Source organism: Pteropus medius, unplaced genomic scaffold (genome assembly GCF_902729225.1).
Source record: "Pteropus medius unplaced genomic scaffold, Ma_sr-lr_union100, whole genome shotgun sequence".
Taxonomy (NCBI): Eukaryota; Metazoa; Chordata; class Mammalia; order Chiroptera; family Pteropodidae; genus Pteropus; species Pteropus medius.
In genome coordinates, this window is record NW_024345479.1 from 1,084,710 (window position 1) to 1,101,864 (window position 17,155).

A 17,155-nucleotide genomic window follows, 5' to 3' on the forward strand; every position below is an offset into this window, starting at 1 on the left:
ACCACCCCTTACCTGGGTAATGGAAAGATGACATCTTCCTTCTGGTTTTCTGTTTTCTGCCAGAGTATGTTCCACTAGAATGCCAGAGTTGCTTTTGTAAAACACACCTAACGGCGCCACTCCTCTCCTTAGAACCTCAGAGCCCTCAGCTACGCACACCAGCGATGCTTAAGTGCCTGCAGTTGCCCTCAGACCAGTGTTTCACCTGCCTCTGTGTCTTCGCTCAGGCGCTTCCCTGAGCGATTGGGATGTCCTTCCTCACTTCCTTTGCTTGCTTAGCATCATCTACTTAGTTAAGAGCTCCTCCGGGATGCATGCCTGCCCTGTGGTGGGTGGGATGACCACCCTTTCTCTGTGTTCTATTTATTCTTCACCCACCTGCCCACCCACCTACACACCCACTATCCATTCACCCTCTATTTTCCTATTTATCCATCCATTAATCTTTCTTCCAACCATTCATCGGCCACTCACCTGCTCATGCAACCATCTGTCTCGCCATCATCTATTCACGTACCCATTCTTTCATATTCCCTCACCATCTTCCCTTTCCTCTCTTCCTCCCGCTCTCCCCTCCCTCCTTTTTGCCCTTCATTGAGCATCTACTGCCACACAGTCTGAGAAATCGTATCTTAAATTTGTGTGTTGAACTGAGGCTTGGTCTTAATGGACATGATAAATTTGAGCCGGAAGAGAGGACGGAAACAAATTCAGGCAGAGTCTGGGAGATGAGTGGGAACGTAGAGGTCAGCTGCTGGGGCTGGAGCTCGGTTTGCAGTGGGCATCATGGGTAAGTGGCTGAAGAAGCGAAGCCTTACTGTCCCCCTGAACAGGAAGCTATAGAGGGTTAGTGAACCCAACTGCTTCTGGCCTTTGACCATCTAACCGTTCATGTTCCTAACCACCTAAGTGTGATTCTGGGGTGCAGGCACAGCTCTTTTCACTCTACATATTCTCACCCTGCCTAGTTCAGATTCCCGGGTGACACCTGTTACGTTTTTGCACTTTCAAAGCAGGCTCCTCTGCCATGTGTCTTCGGACATAACCATTCCCCTTTCTGGGCCTCGGTTTCCCATTTGTAAAGTTGAGGCTGGTCTAGATGGCTGTGGAGGCCCTTTTCGGCTCTGACTTTTGGAGACTCTCTAGCAGGAGGGGGCCTGTCACTGGAGAGGGTGGCTTGTAGCCGGGCAGAACTGGGATTGGATCCTGGCTGAGCAGCCTCCTTGCCTGGGCCTTAGGCGTTTCCTCAACCTCTGAAACCTCTGCATCTATCATGCAGTGTTGTCAATCTCTGTTCTGTCGGTTCCAGCTGCTGGCAGGTACAGACGAGGCCATGGGCACTGAAACAATTGGCTCGGCCCATCTGTTGTGTCAGCCCAGGCTCTCACAAGGACACTTGGCCCAGATGGACTGGCTGGCTTGGGAAACCAGTGGGTGGCAGAGCTTTCTAGGGGAAAGGGGACCCAGGGCCTCATGGAGGTGCTCCAGGCTCCTGATTGCCTCCTGTGCCTGCCATCCTGTCTACCAGCCTGCTCCTGGCCCCCATGCTAGCCCTGCCTTCTGGCGTCAGAGCCTGAAGTTTGGGTCAGCTCAGGCCCTAGAACATCGTCTCTACAAGGGACAGCCCTGAGCAATATGAGACTTTACCCTGACTATACACAGGTGGCTGGGACGTGGCAGAGAGAGGGATGAACAGGTGAAGGGGGCTGGGAAGGGGAAGGTGTGGAGGGACAGGGAAGGAAGGGCAGGGGATTGGGGAATTTGCCAGGAAGAGAGGAGAAGCCCAGCCCTGGGCAGACCCTGGGGGTCGGAGAGTCACAAGTAGGGTTCCAACTGATCACTTGACTGTAAGTCTTTCTGGACCTCAGACTTCCTATCTGTGACATGGGGAGGACCCTGACTGTCTCCTGCTTTCCCTGGGGGCTGGTAGAGGCCTAGGAAAAAAACTTTAGACATCAATGATTAGAGAAACATGGTATCTCTTCAAGGGAAGCCTTCATGGAAATGTTTTTGGTCACCGAAAGGGTTTAAGCAGGCCCAATCTGGCTTAGGGGCTGGACAAAAGAGGAAGAAAAGAGTCCTGGACACCCCTCCCCACAAGTCTCGCCTAAGAGACAGAGGCCCTCAAGGAGTCCAGGCCAGTGAGGCTCTTGGGTGTCATGAACTCTTTCCTTCCACTGAAGGATGCAAAAACCAGTGGGTGAAAGTTTAAGGAGAAACAGGAAAATCGTACAGTCTCAGAGTATCTTCCTCGAGGTGTTTATTAATTTCCATGGGAAAAATAGTAACTTACAGTGGAGAAACCTACCAAACACCACGTTAGCCCATGGACGAGGGTAATGTCATCAGTCATGATACACACGATCGTGTGTGTCATGTGCCTGAGACCGTGCACTGAGAAGGACACAATGTGTAACTTCAATCTGGCGATGAGAAAACTGTCAGGAAAACCCCAAGCGAGGGATGTTCTGCGAAATATCTACCAACCAGTACTCTCAAACGTGTCAAGGTCATGAAAGACAAGGAGAGATGGAGGAGCTGTCACGGATGGGAGGAGACAAAGGAGACGTGACAACTAATGGGACGTGGAATCCTGGACTGAATCCCGCCGCAGAAGAGGACCGTTAATGGAAAAAACTGGTGAAATTTGAATAAAGTCTGTGGTTAATTCATAACACTGGGTCAACATTAATTTATCGATCACCGTACAGTGTTTATGCGATATGTTCACATTGGGAGAAGCTGGGTGAAGGGTACACGTGAACTCTGTACCACTTCTGCAACTTTTTCTGAAAGTCTAAAGTTATTTCAAATTAAAAGTTAAATTAAAAAAAAAACAACCTCTCCCAAAGCAGTTGTCTATTTGTGAAGGAGCCAGAGAATTCTGCGCCCTCCTGCTGCCCACTCCCCAGCATCCTTATATTCTTGAGCTAAAAGCAACTCCCAGAAGCCTTCCAGATAGGCCCTGCCCGCATCTTAGCACACCCCCTCTCCACCAAGTTTTCACCAATGCCTCTGCAACGTCGACAGCTGCCAGTCTGTTAGATGGTGTAGTGGTTTTAATAGTGTCCCCCTTAAATTCACATCCACCTGGCATCTCAGACCGTGACCTTATTTGAAAACGGGTCTTTGCAGATGTAATTGTGGTAAGAATTGAGATGAGATCATACTGGATCTGGGTGGGCGCTAAGCCAAATGAATGTTCTTATCAGAGATAGAAAAGGACACACGGACACACACAGAGATGAAGGCCCGTGAAGACGGAGGCAGAGATTGGAGTTTTGCTGCCACAAACCAAGGAACGCGAGAAGCCAGCAGAAGCAGGAAGAGGCAAGAAGGATTCCTCGCTAGCACCTTAGAGAGAGTGTGGCCTGCCAACACCCTGATTTCAGACTTCTGGACTCCTGAACTGAGAGAGAATAGCTTTCTGTTGTTTTAAACTACAAATTTGTGGTAATTTGTATGGCAGTCCAGGAAACAAATACATACGAATTGCACTTCTCTTATTTTTGTTCACATCTTAAGTAATTTTGACGTGTATTTTCTCTTCCTTCTCAGGCTGGGGGCTTCCTACAGGCAGGGACTGTCTCGTCCATTAGACTGAGCTCTGAGGGCAGGGGCTATGCCTCCCTCTTGAGACAAGGATGTCCCGAGGTCCCCTCCTTCCTCAGGATCCCATCCCTTCCCACCCTGCCTGGTCCTCAGCACACAATGTGGGCTTTGTGGGGGGCTGCCTGGCCCCACTGCTTCACCTGTTTGGACTGGCATCTGCCCCGCCACAGGCTGGCTCAGGGAGACTCACCAACCACAAGAGACACCTCCTTAGACTCCTCCTTTACCGTTCCTTCCTGGGGCAGCTGGAGGAGGATCAGGTAATGGCATCTACACAAAGCCAGCCTAGGAATCCAGAGGTGGGATACCCAGGCCCCCACAAGCCACCCCTGCATTGCATTAACCCCTGATGCCCCAGAAAACTGCCTCTCTTCAAAATGTCACAAGCACCAGGCTGGGCCGTTGGTGCCTGGTTCCATGTCTGCAGGGGAAGGAGGGTTGGCCTCAGGATCGGAGCCAGGGTTCTAATCTCTGGTTGGGGGAGAAGATCGACTTGTATTCCACACTGGGGTTCCAAGGTGGGGGTAGGAAGGGTTGGCAAAGGTCTCTTCTTAGATAGTGTGCATGAGTTTATGTGTCATTGGTTCCCTACCTTCTTTATCTTTTGGAATTTCCCTTAGAGAGGGGAAGGAAGGGAGCCTCTTTTGGGTTCCATGAATCAGGTGAGGGGAGAAGAGAGCTTTTCCTGTGTCCCACGCTCGACGACATCTTGCCACGGTTCCTCGTGGGGAGATGGGGTGGTAGGCAGCACTGAGGAAGCTGGTGTTGGGCTCTGCACCCACTCCTGCTCCTTGGGTCCCTCTGGGTACTGCTTTCTGCCAACAGCAATATGCCTCCTAACACAAGCATTTGTCCCTCAGCCCAAGTCCTCGCTGCCCCTCACTGGGGAATCATAGGGCTGGGCCGGGTGGGGGACTGTCCTCTGGAAGGAGAACTGAAGTGCTCGTTGGGTGGAGCCTTCACTTACTCACATCCTTGCGAGTTCTTGGCGTGGCAGATTTGGGGAGCCCACAGCCTCAAGTGGCTGTCTCAGCATTGTCCTCTGAGCGGCTAAGCCTGGTGGGGGCGGGGGCTCCCTGACATCTGCTTTGATGGTAGTGAGGGAGCGGGGAGAGCGAGGCTCCGCCTTTCTTCCGGGAGCAGCCGATCCTCAGGGAGAGCGTTGGAGCCTCCAGCGGGGGCTGTCGGGGCCTGTCTGGGGAGATGGGACGCGTCAGGCAGCCCCAGACACGACCACATTCCTCCCAACATGCCTGCCGGGGTCCGGGCAGCTGAGGGGCTGGCTGGAAGGCTGGGTGCCGCCAGAGAGGCTGCCTTTAGAGGTTGTCTGGGAGATGTGGGATAGCTGAAGTCCTGATATACCAATTTCCAAGGCAGACAGAGATAGACCCCTGGCAATGTTCCCTAATCCTTGGAGTCTTGGGAGACTGAGACCCTTGAGTCCAGATGCTGGCACTCCCTCTCCTCCCCGCCAAATCCCTTGGCCCAGCTCCACAAGGGGCTCCAATAAGGGTGCCTGAGCCAGCCCCTCCCACCAGGGCTGCCCTGGGGGCCTGAGCAGAGACCTGGGGCTGGAAGCACAAAGGCTCCAGCAGGCCTGTTCCCGAGGTGAGGTGCCGTCTGCCCTCCTGGGAGCCCAGACTGGGCTACGACAGTGTTAACCAGCTTGGTGCCGCCCTCGGCTTACAAAACCCTTTCATATAGCTGAGTTGGATTCCGGGAGCTGACTCTGAAGCAGGCAGGGCGTATGGTATTTACTCTCACTTTACAGATGAGCAAACTGAGGCTCAGAGAAGTGTCTGGTCTTGGGTCGCACAGAAGTAAATGGTAGAGCCAGGACTCATTGACTGTATACTCTTTGCTGACGTCTCTGGCTGTGGCTGTGACACCACCTACCTTTGGCTAGAGTGGGCATCCAGCTCAATGGGCTCATTCTCAGGCGTGTGGAGGGTCTTTGGGTCTGTGCCCAGGGTGGGGATAGCTGCCTGGATTTCCCTTTAATGCTGATATTATCAGGGTGGAAGCCTGAGCCACCAGACTGGCTGGACGTTTTAGAGATGTGATATAGCCTCGTTAGCACAGCCCAGCGGGTCAGACCTGTGAGGGTCCCAAGACCCTCTCGTCTCTTTTTATAGATGGTAATGCTGATGGGGCATCTCTGTGCCTGATGTGACCTTGCCATGCTGGTGTTCCTCCCGCCAAGTGCCACCTGCAGTGGTGGGCATCCTCTAAGTGAATGTCAAGGGCTTACCTAGTTAAATAGGTTTATGGAGCAGAGACCCTGCTCCCTGCCACTTTGGAGCATGTGGGCTCCTAAGGTCCACAGCTCACAGGGGCTGATGGGAAAGTGTAGCCTGCAGGCCCACACCTTCTCATGTGAATCATGCCTGGCGGGATAAGAAACCCAAAACATCCCAAACAATGAGTTTCCAGTAAAATATGACAGACATGATGAGGCGGAGGAGAGGAGGGAGCTGGCTGGGAGTTGGCGCTGGCCCGTGGGTGATGAAAGCCAAGGGGAATGGAAAGTGCCAGGCCCGCCCCCTACTCATGGGTATAAAGCACCTGCATCCTTTTCCAACTTACCTGGCACCTTTCTCTTCTCTCTGCCAGTTGCTCGCTCACTCACCTCCCTCCTCAGCACCATGACCACCTGCAGCCGCCAGTTTACCTCCTCCAGCTCCATGAAGGGCTCCTGTGGCATCGGTGGTGGCTCCAGCCGCATGTCCTCTATCCTGGCCGGAGGGTCCTGCCGGGCCCCCAGTGCCTACGGGGGGCTGTCAGTCTCCTCCTCCCGCTGGGGTGGCTATGGGCGCGGCTATGGCGGTGGCTTCAGCAGCGGCAGCAGCTGAGCCAGGGGGCCTGGGTAGTGGTGGCTGGGTGGAGGGATCCCGGTGGTGGCCTTGGCTGGCGGCCGGTGGCGGTAACAGGCCCGGTGGCTTGGTGGTGGCCAGGTGGTGGCTTTGGCGGTGGCGATGGACTCTTGGTGGGCAGTGAGAAGGTGACCATGCAGAACCTCAACGACCGCCTGGCCTCCTACCTGGACAAGGTGCGTGCCCTGGAGGAGGCCAACGCCGACCTGGAGGTGAAGATCCGCGACTGGTACCAGAGGCAGCGCCCTGCTGAGACCAAGGACTACAGCCCCTACTTCAAGACCATCGAGGACCTGAGGAACAAGGTGCGTGGTCTGGGCAGCAGGAGGTGCCATTCCAGCGACCTGACTCTGGAGCAATAGATGCCTCAGGCCACTGGCACCTTTAGATTCCTAGACAGGACAGAGCTCTTCCTCTGGCTCTGGACACCCCCAACAGAGCTGGTCAGTAGGGAGACAGTTTCCCCTCTTGCCTTGTTCATGCCTTCCTGGGTTCCAGATCCTCAGACCATGTGAGACAAGGAATTCCTACCCTTATGTCTCACAGAGGAAGAAGTCGAAGCTTTGAGAGGTGCTCAAAGGCACGCAGTAAATTAATGGCAGAGCCGAGGCTAGAACACTTATGCCCCACCTGCCAGTACAGGAGGTAGCTAGCTACCTGTTCTCCAGCACAGGGGAGGAGAGAGGTTGTAACGGGACCAGGCTAGACGCATGAACCATTCATTAGCTCATTAGTCTGGGCTTGGCGGCTGCCGCCCATGAGCCTTGGCACCGGCTGGCCCCTCCCCACAGCCAGGCGGGCATGGGAAACCCACAGAGGCAAACAATCAGCGGTGGCCCAGGTTACATACCCGGTGCAGGAGGGAGCCTGGGAGATTTGTCATCTGACTGTAGTCCCCTGCTTCCTGCTCCCACATTACGCCAGGAGCCCTCCCTGCTGGTCCTGTTTCCCCTGGTGTCTGACTCTGATGCATTATGTGGATTAGGGAAATTAGATGAGGAGAGAGAAAACTCCAGCCAATCCAGAGTTCAATCCATCTTTTTCTTTTGCCAGCTGGGTCTCATCTTTTAGGAAAGCCCCATCTGAGGTTCCATGCTCTGAGGGCTTAAAAAGGGAAGTATGTGCCTGCAGAGGACGGGCAGCGCTGGCTTATGCAGAGAGGAGAATTCGGATGGGGGATCGGGTCTCATCTGTAGGTAGGGGACTTGAGGCCCTGATACCTGTTTCCAGTTTTGCAGCGAGTCAGTGGAAAAACCGGACCAGAGCTCAAGAGCTTTAGATTCTAAGGCCAGGGTTCTTTCTATCTCCTCTGCTGACTCTGAGTCAGCAAAGTCCTGGGTCAAAGCTCGAAACTGGAGGTTACCCTTTAGGCTGTTGTGGCAAAAGCTCGTGGGAACAAGGGGGAACTCAGGCAAGAGCATGAAAGCAAAGGTCTGTTGCCAGCGGCAGTGAAGCCTGGCTACGGATGGCCATTCGACCAATGACCTGTGCCCTTTCCATTGCAGATCCTCACGGCCACTGTGGACAATGCTAATGTCCTCCTGCAGATTGACAATGCCCGCCTGGCCGCAGATGACTTCCGCACCAAGTGAGTTTGCAGTAGTGGCCCAGAACATCCAATCTTCCCAGGGTGGGGCCGTGTTCCCCATACAGAGTCAATGAGTGCCAGGATGGCTATGTGAAAACCCTTTAAGGTGCTTGTAAAAATACAAGATTCCTGGGCCCCACCCTCTGAGTTCTGATCCAGTTATTTTTAACAGACTAACCTAGTGATTCTGATTCACAGCCAGGTTTGAGAGCCACTATTTTAGCAAGAGGCATTGCCCACTGCCCCGCAGGCCCACGAAGTTTCGGAGGTAGTCATATTTGGAGGTGTTCTGTGCCATTGGTTGGCTGAGTCCAGAAGCATCTCCCCTCCCCGAATTCTGCAGCACGATAAACCGCATTACTCTCTGCCCATCCCGGGAATGTTCACATCTGAGCAATCGATGGGTACTGTGTCCAACCACGCTGTTTTCGATATTGGCTTCCTAAACCACTTATGGGGTGCCGGCTATGGGAAGAAGCTGCAGGGAGAAGAGAACAAAGCCTTCTGTGTGGTCAGGATGGGTCTCTCATTCGTTTTTCTCTCGGGTCATTGCAGGTACGAGACGGAGCTGAACCTGCGCATGAGCGTGGAGGCCGACACCAACGGCCTGCGCAGGGTGCTGGACGAGCTGACCCTGGCCAGAGCTGACCTGGAGATGCAGATCGAGAGCCTGAAGGAGGAGCTGGCCTACCTGAGGAAGAACCACGAGGAGGTGAGAGCTAAGTGGAAAAATCAACTTGAAGAATTAAGTTAATTTGGGAGGGAAGAGATGGAATTGAGGGCAATGTTCAGGCCAGGGACACCTCCGCCTGGGGAACCCCGACAGGCTGCCACGGTGAGGCTCCTGACTGTGGCCTGTCCTCTGGTTGTGCAGGAGATGAACTCCATGAGAGGCCAGGTGGGTGGAGACGTCAACGTGGAGATGGACGCCGCCCCTGGCGTGGACCTGAGCCGCATCCTGAACGAGATGCGTGACCAGTATGAGAAGATAGCCGAGAAGAACCGCAAGGACGCCGAGGACTGGTTCTTCAGCAAGGTGGGTGGCCTTCAGGGGGGCAGGGACCGTGGAGTCCTGCCTCTCAGGGACTTTCACTCAGGGCGAATGATGTTTTCTTTTCTGCAGACAGAGGAGCTGAACCGCGAGGTGGCCACCAACAGCGAGCTGGTGCAGAGCAGCAAGAGCGAGATCTCCGAGCTCCGGCGCACGGTGCAGAACCTGGAGATCGAGCTGCAGTCCCAGCTCAGCATGGTAGGGCTGCCACCAGGCCGGGGGTGGGCCCAGGACTAGGAGGGAAGGAATGACCAACTCAGTGATCCCTGGTTCTCTTTGCCTCCATCACAGAAAGCATCCCTGGAGAACAGCCTGGAGGAGACCAAAGGCCGCTACTGCATGCAGCTGGCTCAGATCCAGGAGCTGATCAGCGGCGTGGAGGAGCAGCTGGCCCAGCTGCGCTGCGACATGGAGCAGCAGAACCAGGAATACAAGATCCTGCTGGACGTGAAGACGCGGCTGGAGCAGGAGATCGCCACCTACCGCCGCCTGCTGGAGGGCGAGGATGCTCAGTGAGCGCCCTGCCCTCCCTCCCGGTACACCCCCCACTATTTACTCACTGCCCCCATGTGTCTAATAATCTTGCTCCTTTCTGTTTTCACAGCCTCTCCTCCTCCCAGTTCTCCTCTGGCTCTCAGTCGTCCAGAGATGGTAAGACCACCCCCAGTCTCCCAGTAGATCTAGGGAGTTGGATAGGGGATTCTCGAGGGGTTGCGTTTTATCATCCTGTATCCCTTATAAACTATTTTCTAAGCCCTCCTTAAGGCTAGCAACTGGTGGCCTCCACTTTTCACTTTTGTCACCCAGGGTGGCAGACTTCATGGTTCTGGTGGTCAGCACCATGGACAGGATCCGACATGGCTCTGCCCACCATGGGTCAACCTGGGTCTATTTGGGTCATTCTGGACTGAACCAGTCCTGCCCGAGTTCTTAGGAGGCCCAAGTGAGAGGACACAGACTCCATTCTTGACTCTAGGGAGCCCAGGAGCTGATGATATCAGTGCTGGGACAAGAGCAGTGAATGAAGAGATAATCAGGGAGAGGGCAGCAGGAAGACAGTTCCTTTAAGTCCCCTCAGCTCCTTGGCCTCCCCTTCTGATTTCTCCACCGCCTGTCACCCACTGGTAACGCCTTCTTTGCCCTCTTCCCCAGTGACCTCCTCCAGTCGTCAGATTCGCACCAAGGTCGTGGACGTGCACGACGGCAAGGTGGTGTCCAGCCACGAGCAGGTCCTTCGCACCAAGAACTAAGGCTGCTCGGCATTGCTCAGGCCTAAGAAGCACCGCCCCGCACCGTGTGTGGACACAGATCTCACAAACGGATCCCCCCTCCTGCTTCCCAAACACTTCGCACCTGAGCCCTGCCTCACCCTTGCTCCCTCCTGGCATTCAATAAAGCTTCATTATCTGAGTTGCACAACTCCCGCTTCTGCTGGGTCATTGTCAGTAGTGGAGGTGGGGAGCAGGTGGGGGAAGCATCTCTTTGGAGTTTGTCATAGCACCTGGCTGTAGCCTCTGGGACTGGGAGAAAGGGCCTGGGGGAGGGTTGGGCTCAGGTCCCAGGATGGCTTTCACCATCTCAAAAGATAGAGATAGATGTAGGTACCAGGTCATGTATGGTGTCTCCTAGGGCATAGAGGCACATTCACTAATTCACTTACTCATTCATTCATTCGCCAAATATTATTGAGTGTCTTTTTTATGCCAGGCATTGTGCTAGGGATTGTCGTCAGGGATTTCTTTAAGAGAATATCGAAGCTATAGATCTTCTCTTCCTACCCCCCAATTAGCATACACATGTTTGCATTCAATTCATGAGGTTCGTGGGTCCCCTAAAGCTCATCAGTGGAGGTCCCTGTACCCAGTAAGAATTCATGCTGAGAGTTTTGTCTCCCTCCATCCCAGCTGCTCTTGCCTCCAGAGCTGGGTCTGAATCCTGCCTGCTCTTAGTTGATGTAGGGCAAGTTGATTATCATCTCCAAGCCTCAACTTCCACATGTGAAAAGTGAGTGTAATGACAGTACCTCTCTCATGGGCTTGTTGTGAGGATTCGCTGGAAGAATGCATGTGAGGCCACTAACACAATGCCAGGCTCAGAGCACCACTGCGTGAGCGATATCAGGTCAGCTAGTTTTCATGCGTGGGACTCTCTGTCCATGGAAAGGCCGTTTTTAGAGGCGTTGAGAGCAGACCAACTGGTTTTTAACTCTGGCTCTGTTCTGCATCAGCTCTGGGACCTTGCAAAGCCTTGGTTTCCCCGCTTATCCAGTAAGCATGGAGAACTCTGATTTTTGGAGTCGATACGGGAATCCAATGAGTGAGTGCACATTAAAAGCCAGGAGTGTATGAGCCTCCTCTGGTAGAGCATCCTTTCTTCTCTTTGGAGGATTGGAAATGGAAGAGCAGGGGAGGACCTTACCTGAGTGAATAGTGAAGATTCCAGAGGTGGGTAGGGCTCATTGCCTGGAGCTAGGAAAGAGTTGACTAGTCACTGTATAAATTTCAACAGCTCATTCATTTGGCTGCATGAATGAAGCTTCTAGGGAGAGCCAAAGGTGGGACTTGGGGTTAAAGAAAGATGCAGTTTTTGAGGCTGTGTAGTTAAAAGCCTAGGTTTTGAAACCAGATGTCCTGGGTGGAGTCCTGGCTCCTACACTGACTAGTCTGGAAGAGTCTGGGCAGGATCCTCTTTTATAAAATGGGGAATGAAACCCTTACTACATAAGGCTGATGAAGGATGAGATGATCTCATGCAGACAACCAGTTTAGCATCGTGTTTGGCACATAGTTGGTGCTTTATAAATGGTAGCCTAAGAGGGTGAGTTATTCGCAAAAGGAATGAAGTAATGTTGGTTTCTTGTGACCCGCATCTTCACTCCAGGGAAGAGAGGTCTGCTTTGTGTCCCCGAAACTCCTGGATGTCTTCTGACCTGACTTTTGGCATTAAGAAATGATTTGGTCTGCAGGTGAGGGTGGGCCATCCTGGAGGTGAATGACTAGAGTTTTGGAGGTATGAGGGGATGACTCACAGAGGAGGGATGTTTGAAAGAGCTCCCTCAGAGGCTGGGAATGGATGGTTTTGTGACCCTAGAAGTGAATGAACCCTGGGCGGCAGGGGTAGGGAGTACGCTGTGTGACTCTCCTATGGATGCTGGACCCTGGGGGCCAGTGTTCTTAGATGGGCAACGAGCTCAAGTGTGGCCCAAAATCTGGGGAGTGGTCCACATTTGGGAGGCTACGTGGGCCTGGACGGAAAACAAAACATCGGCAGTCACAGTGAAGACTGAGCCTAGACTGCTCTGCACTGTGTAAGAATTCCCAGGCATCAATCGCTCTGCCTTGGAGGTAGTCAGGTGGAAGTTTCCACCCCAAAGGAGATGCGCTTTGGGGGAATATAGTAACGTGGGTTACTATATTACACTTGGGTGTTGGTGGGGTCAGCTTCTCATCTCCAGAGGTTGTCATCACCGTCTAGAGGGAGTACGGGGAGAGTGGGCTTGTCTGACGGAAAAGATGGCAGCTGGAGGCAGCTTGGCCGAAAGCAGGTTCAGAAGTGGAAGGAGAGGGAGTCAAGCAGTGAGCTTCGAGGTGATCCCGCCCTGTGTGGCTTGGTCCTAGAAGAAAGAGCAGACAGAGCAGCTGTTCCGTAGTTCCACATGGGGTCTCCTCCCCTCTGGGGTGCCCCCAGCACCATGCCCCATTGGGAAGAGTGGAGTCGACACTTTGGGTCCTGTTGCTGGCCAGTGCTCTCATCCACAGGGCCTGGTGTCACGAGCACACAAGTAAGACCTGGGCCAGCCACTCTGACAACGGCAAGACTGCCTCCTCACCTTTACCCCAGATCTAATCCGTGAGAAACCAGGAAAGCGACTCCACAGCACAGACTAGTGGAAGCGGGAGGAATTGTCTTTCAGAGTCCTGGGTGGGTCCCATGGCCCCTCTGGCTGCACTTCCTCTAGTGCAACGTGGGTGGAGCGATCCTCACCCCGCCCTCTCAGAATGAAGAAGGGTAGTGCTGGGAGGGCCACAGAGACATCTCCTCCAGCCTCCTCATTTCTGGGGGACAGTGGCCTGTTCCACGTCCTACAGACTGAAAGTGCCGGGCCCCATGCTTGGGCTCCCAGCCCCTGATCAGGCTTGTGCTTCATTCCTGTTCTGTTCTCTTTCAGGGACGGGATGGAGATGAGAGTCTGATAAGATCAGCGTGGATTCTTAGCTGACTCTAAGGTTTTTTGTTTTATGGGAGGGGACCCACCTTGAAATTCTGGGCACCTTCTAGTTTTGGGGGTTCTTTTTCTTGTGGAAGGACTTCAAATATGGCCAGGGAATTTTACAGGCAACAAGTGGCATATGTCTCTATGGTTACCTGATCAGGTGAATGGTCTTCCCCAAGGCCACTGATGACCGGGTGTGAGTAATTCAGCCAACTAGTCCTACAGGTTGCTGTCAGAGAAGGCGCCCCAATGAGGCCCTAAGCCCAGAGACACAGGACAGGCACCAGCTCTGAGGACCTGCCCTTTGCTGGGCCATCACAGTGGTTTCTCTGTGCAGCACCACCTGCGTGGGGCCGGGGCTGAGAAAGGAAACCTTTTTCCTTTCTGTCAATGCTGATTCTGTCACCCTGACAACTTTGTGGTGACTCAGCATGGGAGAAAGGGCAAAATGAGACAGAGAGATAAAAACAAATGGAGAGAGAGAGAGAGAGAGAGAGAGAGAGAGAGCGAGCGAGAGAGAGTCAGAGAAAGAAGATGGTGAAGGTCCTGGGCTAGGACTAGGCAGTGAGGACCATTCATTCATTCATTCATTCACTCACTCACTCATACATTTTTTGAAGCTTACTGTTCTAGGTGTGGCTGAACCTAGGGCCGAATTGAGGCAGACTGAACAAGGAGAGAGACAAAATGAGGAGAAATGCAGAAAGGGACCCAGAAAGTGTGTGAGGCTGGGGATGAACAGAAGGAGCCTGAGCCTTGCGTCCATCTTGGCTCCTACTCACTACAGGACAAACCCTGCTCCATCTGCTGTTTGTTTAGCTCTGTGACTGTGCCCAAGATACTTAACCTCTCTGAGCCTCAACTTGCTCACCTGTAAAAAACAATTTGAAAATTAGTCCCTGCCTCATAAAATGACTATATAGAGTAAATATGACAGGGTGGCAAAATGAGGGTCTTGCCTGGAGCACTGGAGGGTCCTTGATGGAAAATCACAGTCCTTTAACTTTGTCCTTTAACCTCTCAGCCCCACTTCACACAGGTCCTTGATTTTAATGGTGGCTCAACAAACTACAGGGATGGACTGATAATAAGTGAGAGGGCTGAGAACACAAGTCATCCATATGGTCCAAGGGCAAGTCAGGGGGCAGACACAATGCCAGGGACAGTCAGGACAATGACCAACACCAACAGCTTTACAACATTAGCTCTTAATCCTTACAACAACCTCATGAGGTCAGAACTATTTTTTGCCACCAAAATCTTTTGGTTGACCCAACCCGCTGCCCTTTAGTCGCACTGGCATTCTGCCCTGGCAGTCACATTGCTCCTTCTCATCTCGGGACATCGGCACACGCTGTCTGTTCCTCCCCCAAGATGCTCTTCTCCTGGCTCACTCCTACTCATCCTTCATTCAAGCGTCTCTCTCTCTGTCTCAGGGATACCCTCTCTGATCTCCCAGATGAGGCCACACTCTCATTACGTGTTCCCCATTTTCCCAACAGCACTCATCCCAGTTTTGAATTATATACGTATTCAGAGAGAAGGAGCAACTTTCCCCAAATAAGTGGAAGAACCTGGTTTTAGACTCAGACCTGTCAGCTCCAAACCTCGTGCCCTAAACCTCTCTGCTTGGTGCATCCTTGCAGATACAAGGCTGGAGTGTCAAGACTCAGGTGGAGGAGTCTTCTGAGGGCCCACCCCATCCTCCCACCTTCGCCCAAGCTCCTTGGTCTGGTGGAGTCTGGCTAGATGAGGTGGTGGCTGGCGCCTAAGTGTGAGGAAAGAATCAGCATTGACAGACAGGTGCAGGGGCGGGACCACGCCATACCTACCCTCTCTCCTCTAGCAGCCAGCCACTTGATGACTCAGGGCTCTCCCTGGGCCCCACTTGGGCTTAATGACAGACTGTAAGTGGGGAGGAACAAGTGGGGGATGTGAGCAGCTGGTTACAGGCCAGCAGTAGGGCTCCCATGGCCAGAGGAAGGCTGTCCTTGTCCCCCCCAAGTCTTCATAGCCTTTGCCTTTTGTGGGTACTTCGTAGATGGAATCCGTTTGGTTCCCTTTCTGCTCCTCAGTCTGCCTGAGTCCTTAGAGGCCCTTCTCTCCCACTCTTTCCCACTCCAAGGGCTGGCACTGTGAGTGCAGGCTGCAGCCTTGTACGTGGGGCTGAAGAGAGGCAGTGCTGATTCTCCCTGGGTCTCAGGTGCCCGGGTGCCCTGAGCTGCGTGTGCTCCACTCCTTGCTTTCCCACAGGGGGTGTTGCAGGTGGGACTCAGAGGGCAGCCCCTGAGCCCCGAGAGGGTAGAAGAGTGAGCCATGTCATATGGCCTAGAAGAAATCACTCACTCAAGCCGGATGCTCTCAGCCTCCCTCATCCTTGAACTCCTCTTGCCCAGTCTGGTTCTCCATGCCAGGCAGAGAGCTTGGAGGAAGGGAAAGGAAGACACCCAGGTGTGACTGGAGTGAGACCAGGCCACAGGAGGTGTCCGGCACAGCAAGCTCTTCTTCGTATTGGAAGCAGGGCCAGATGTGCAGAGAACTGACTGATGTGGGGAGCAGGGCCTCGCCTGGGGAGTAGTTGAACATTCATGCAGAGACCCCTCCAGAGAAGGCCTCACGCAAGCACTGTCTTTGTGGCCCCTAAGAACTCTGATGAAGGGGCTTCTCATGAGGAAACTACGGCCAAGGCCCAAGGGACAGGGAGGGAGAGGCTGGGAGGCAGCCCTGCTCTCTCCATTCCACTGCTCCCCTGAGTCCCAGTGAGCAGGTGCTGGAGCAGATGTGCAGGACAGCCCAGATGTGGGGGAAAGGCCTGGGCCTTCCTAGAGCTCAGGGAAGGCAGGGGAGTGGGCAGTGATCAGGGTAGAGAAACAACCATATAAGTCCAAAATTCAGGGGAAAGCCAGGTTTGACAGCCAACCCGGAGCCCATGTCAGGTGTTTGCCTCAATGGCTCCCGGGAAGTGGACGTGGGAAGAGGACCAATTGTGTAGTGGTCCCACTGGCAGCTCAGCCTTCCCCGGCAGCTGCTGTGGAGTTCTGAGGACAGCAGCCTGCTGCTCTGAGCTGAGTGGGAGTTAGGTCAGGCCAGAGGATGGGAAGTTCAAGGGGTGACTGAGGGCAGGGGTTGGAGGGCTTGGGACCAGGGCTGGAAATAGGCCATGTCTCAGGAGAGCCCGCTGGGCAGGGGTGCCCGAGCTAGGAGCTTCTGGTCAAGCAGCAGGTCTCAGCTGCCCTGACACAGTCAGGCCTGGGCCTTTGGGTCCCCCAACACGAATGGATTTGATGAGAATGGACAGGCAGGGCCCCAGAGGCACCGCTGTGCTGGCTCTCTCCTTGCCTGTTCACCCCAGCTCTGCCAAGTATTCCTCCATCATGCTCAGGCACCTGGGTCCTGGGGTTTACCCCCAGAGTGGTGGCATCAACATGGGGAGTAGGGGGAGGAAATTGGAAGGACAGAACCATCCCTGGTCTCCAGTCACATGGCTGGCAGGCAGATGCTGGGCTTACCAGCAGAGCTTGGTGCGGGAGCCTGGGAAGGTTTACAACCAACACACTCGCCACCAACCCTGGTCTAAGTGTTTCCTGTGTGTTGGGCAGTCACAAAATGCCTTCAATATTTTTTTGTACTACGTGTTTGATTTTTAAACATATTTCGTACTACCCGCGTACATATTTATTTAACACATTTTGGTACATCAGCTCACCTTTCATTTCAACCAAGATATATTTATGAAGGAAATCCTATAGTACTACCAAAAAATGAAAATCAGAATCATTTGCCAAAAAAATAGAAGGAAATTATATAAATAAATACTT

General features: G+C 53.5%; 1 protein-coding gene across 1 annotated transcript; it reads left to right on the plus strand.

Moving 5' to 3' along the window:
* Positions 1-6,257: 6,257 nt before the first annotated feature.
* Positions 6,258-10,483, plus strand: LOC120611297 (keratin, type I cytoskeletal 14-like). The gene is given in 10 exon segments (XM_039873803.1): positions 6,258-6,461; positions 6,463-6,535; positions 6,567-6,790; positions 7,991-8,073; positions 8,629-8,785; positions 8,948-9,109; positions 9,197-9,322; positions 9,416-9,636; positions 9,729-9,775; positions 10,277-10,483. Coding segments are annotated over 10 exon segments (1,395 nt in total). The 3' UTR covers positions 10,375-10,483.
* Positions 10,484-17,155: the final 6,672 nt, after the last annotated feature.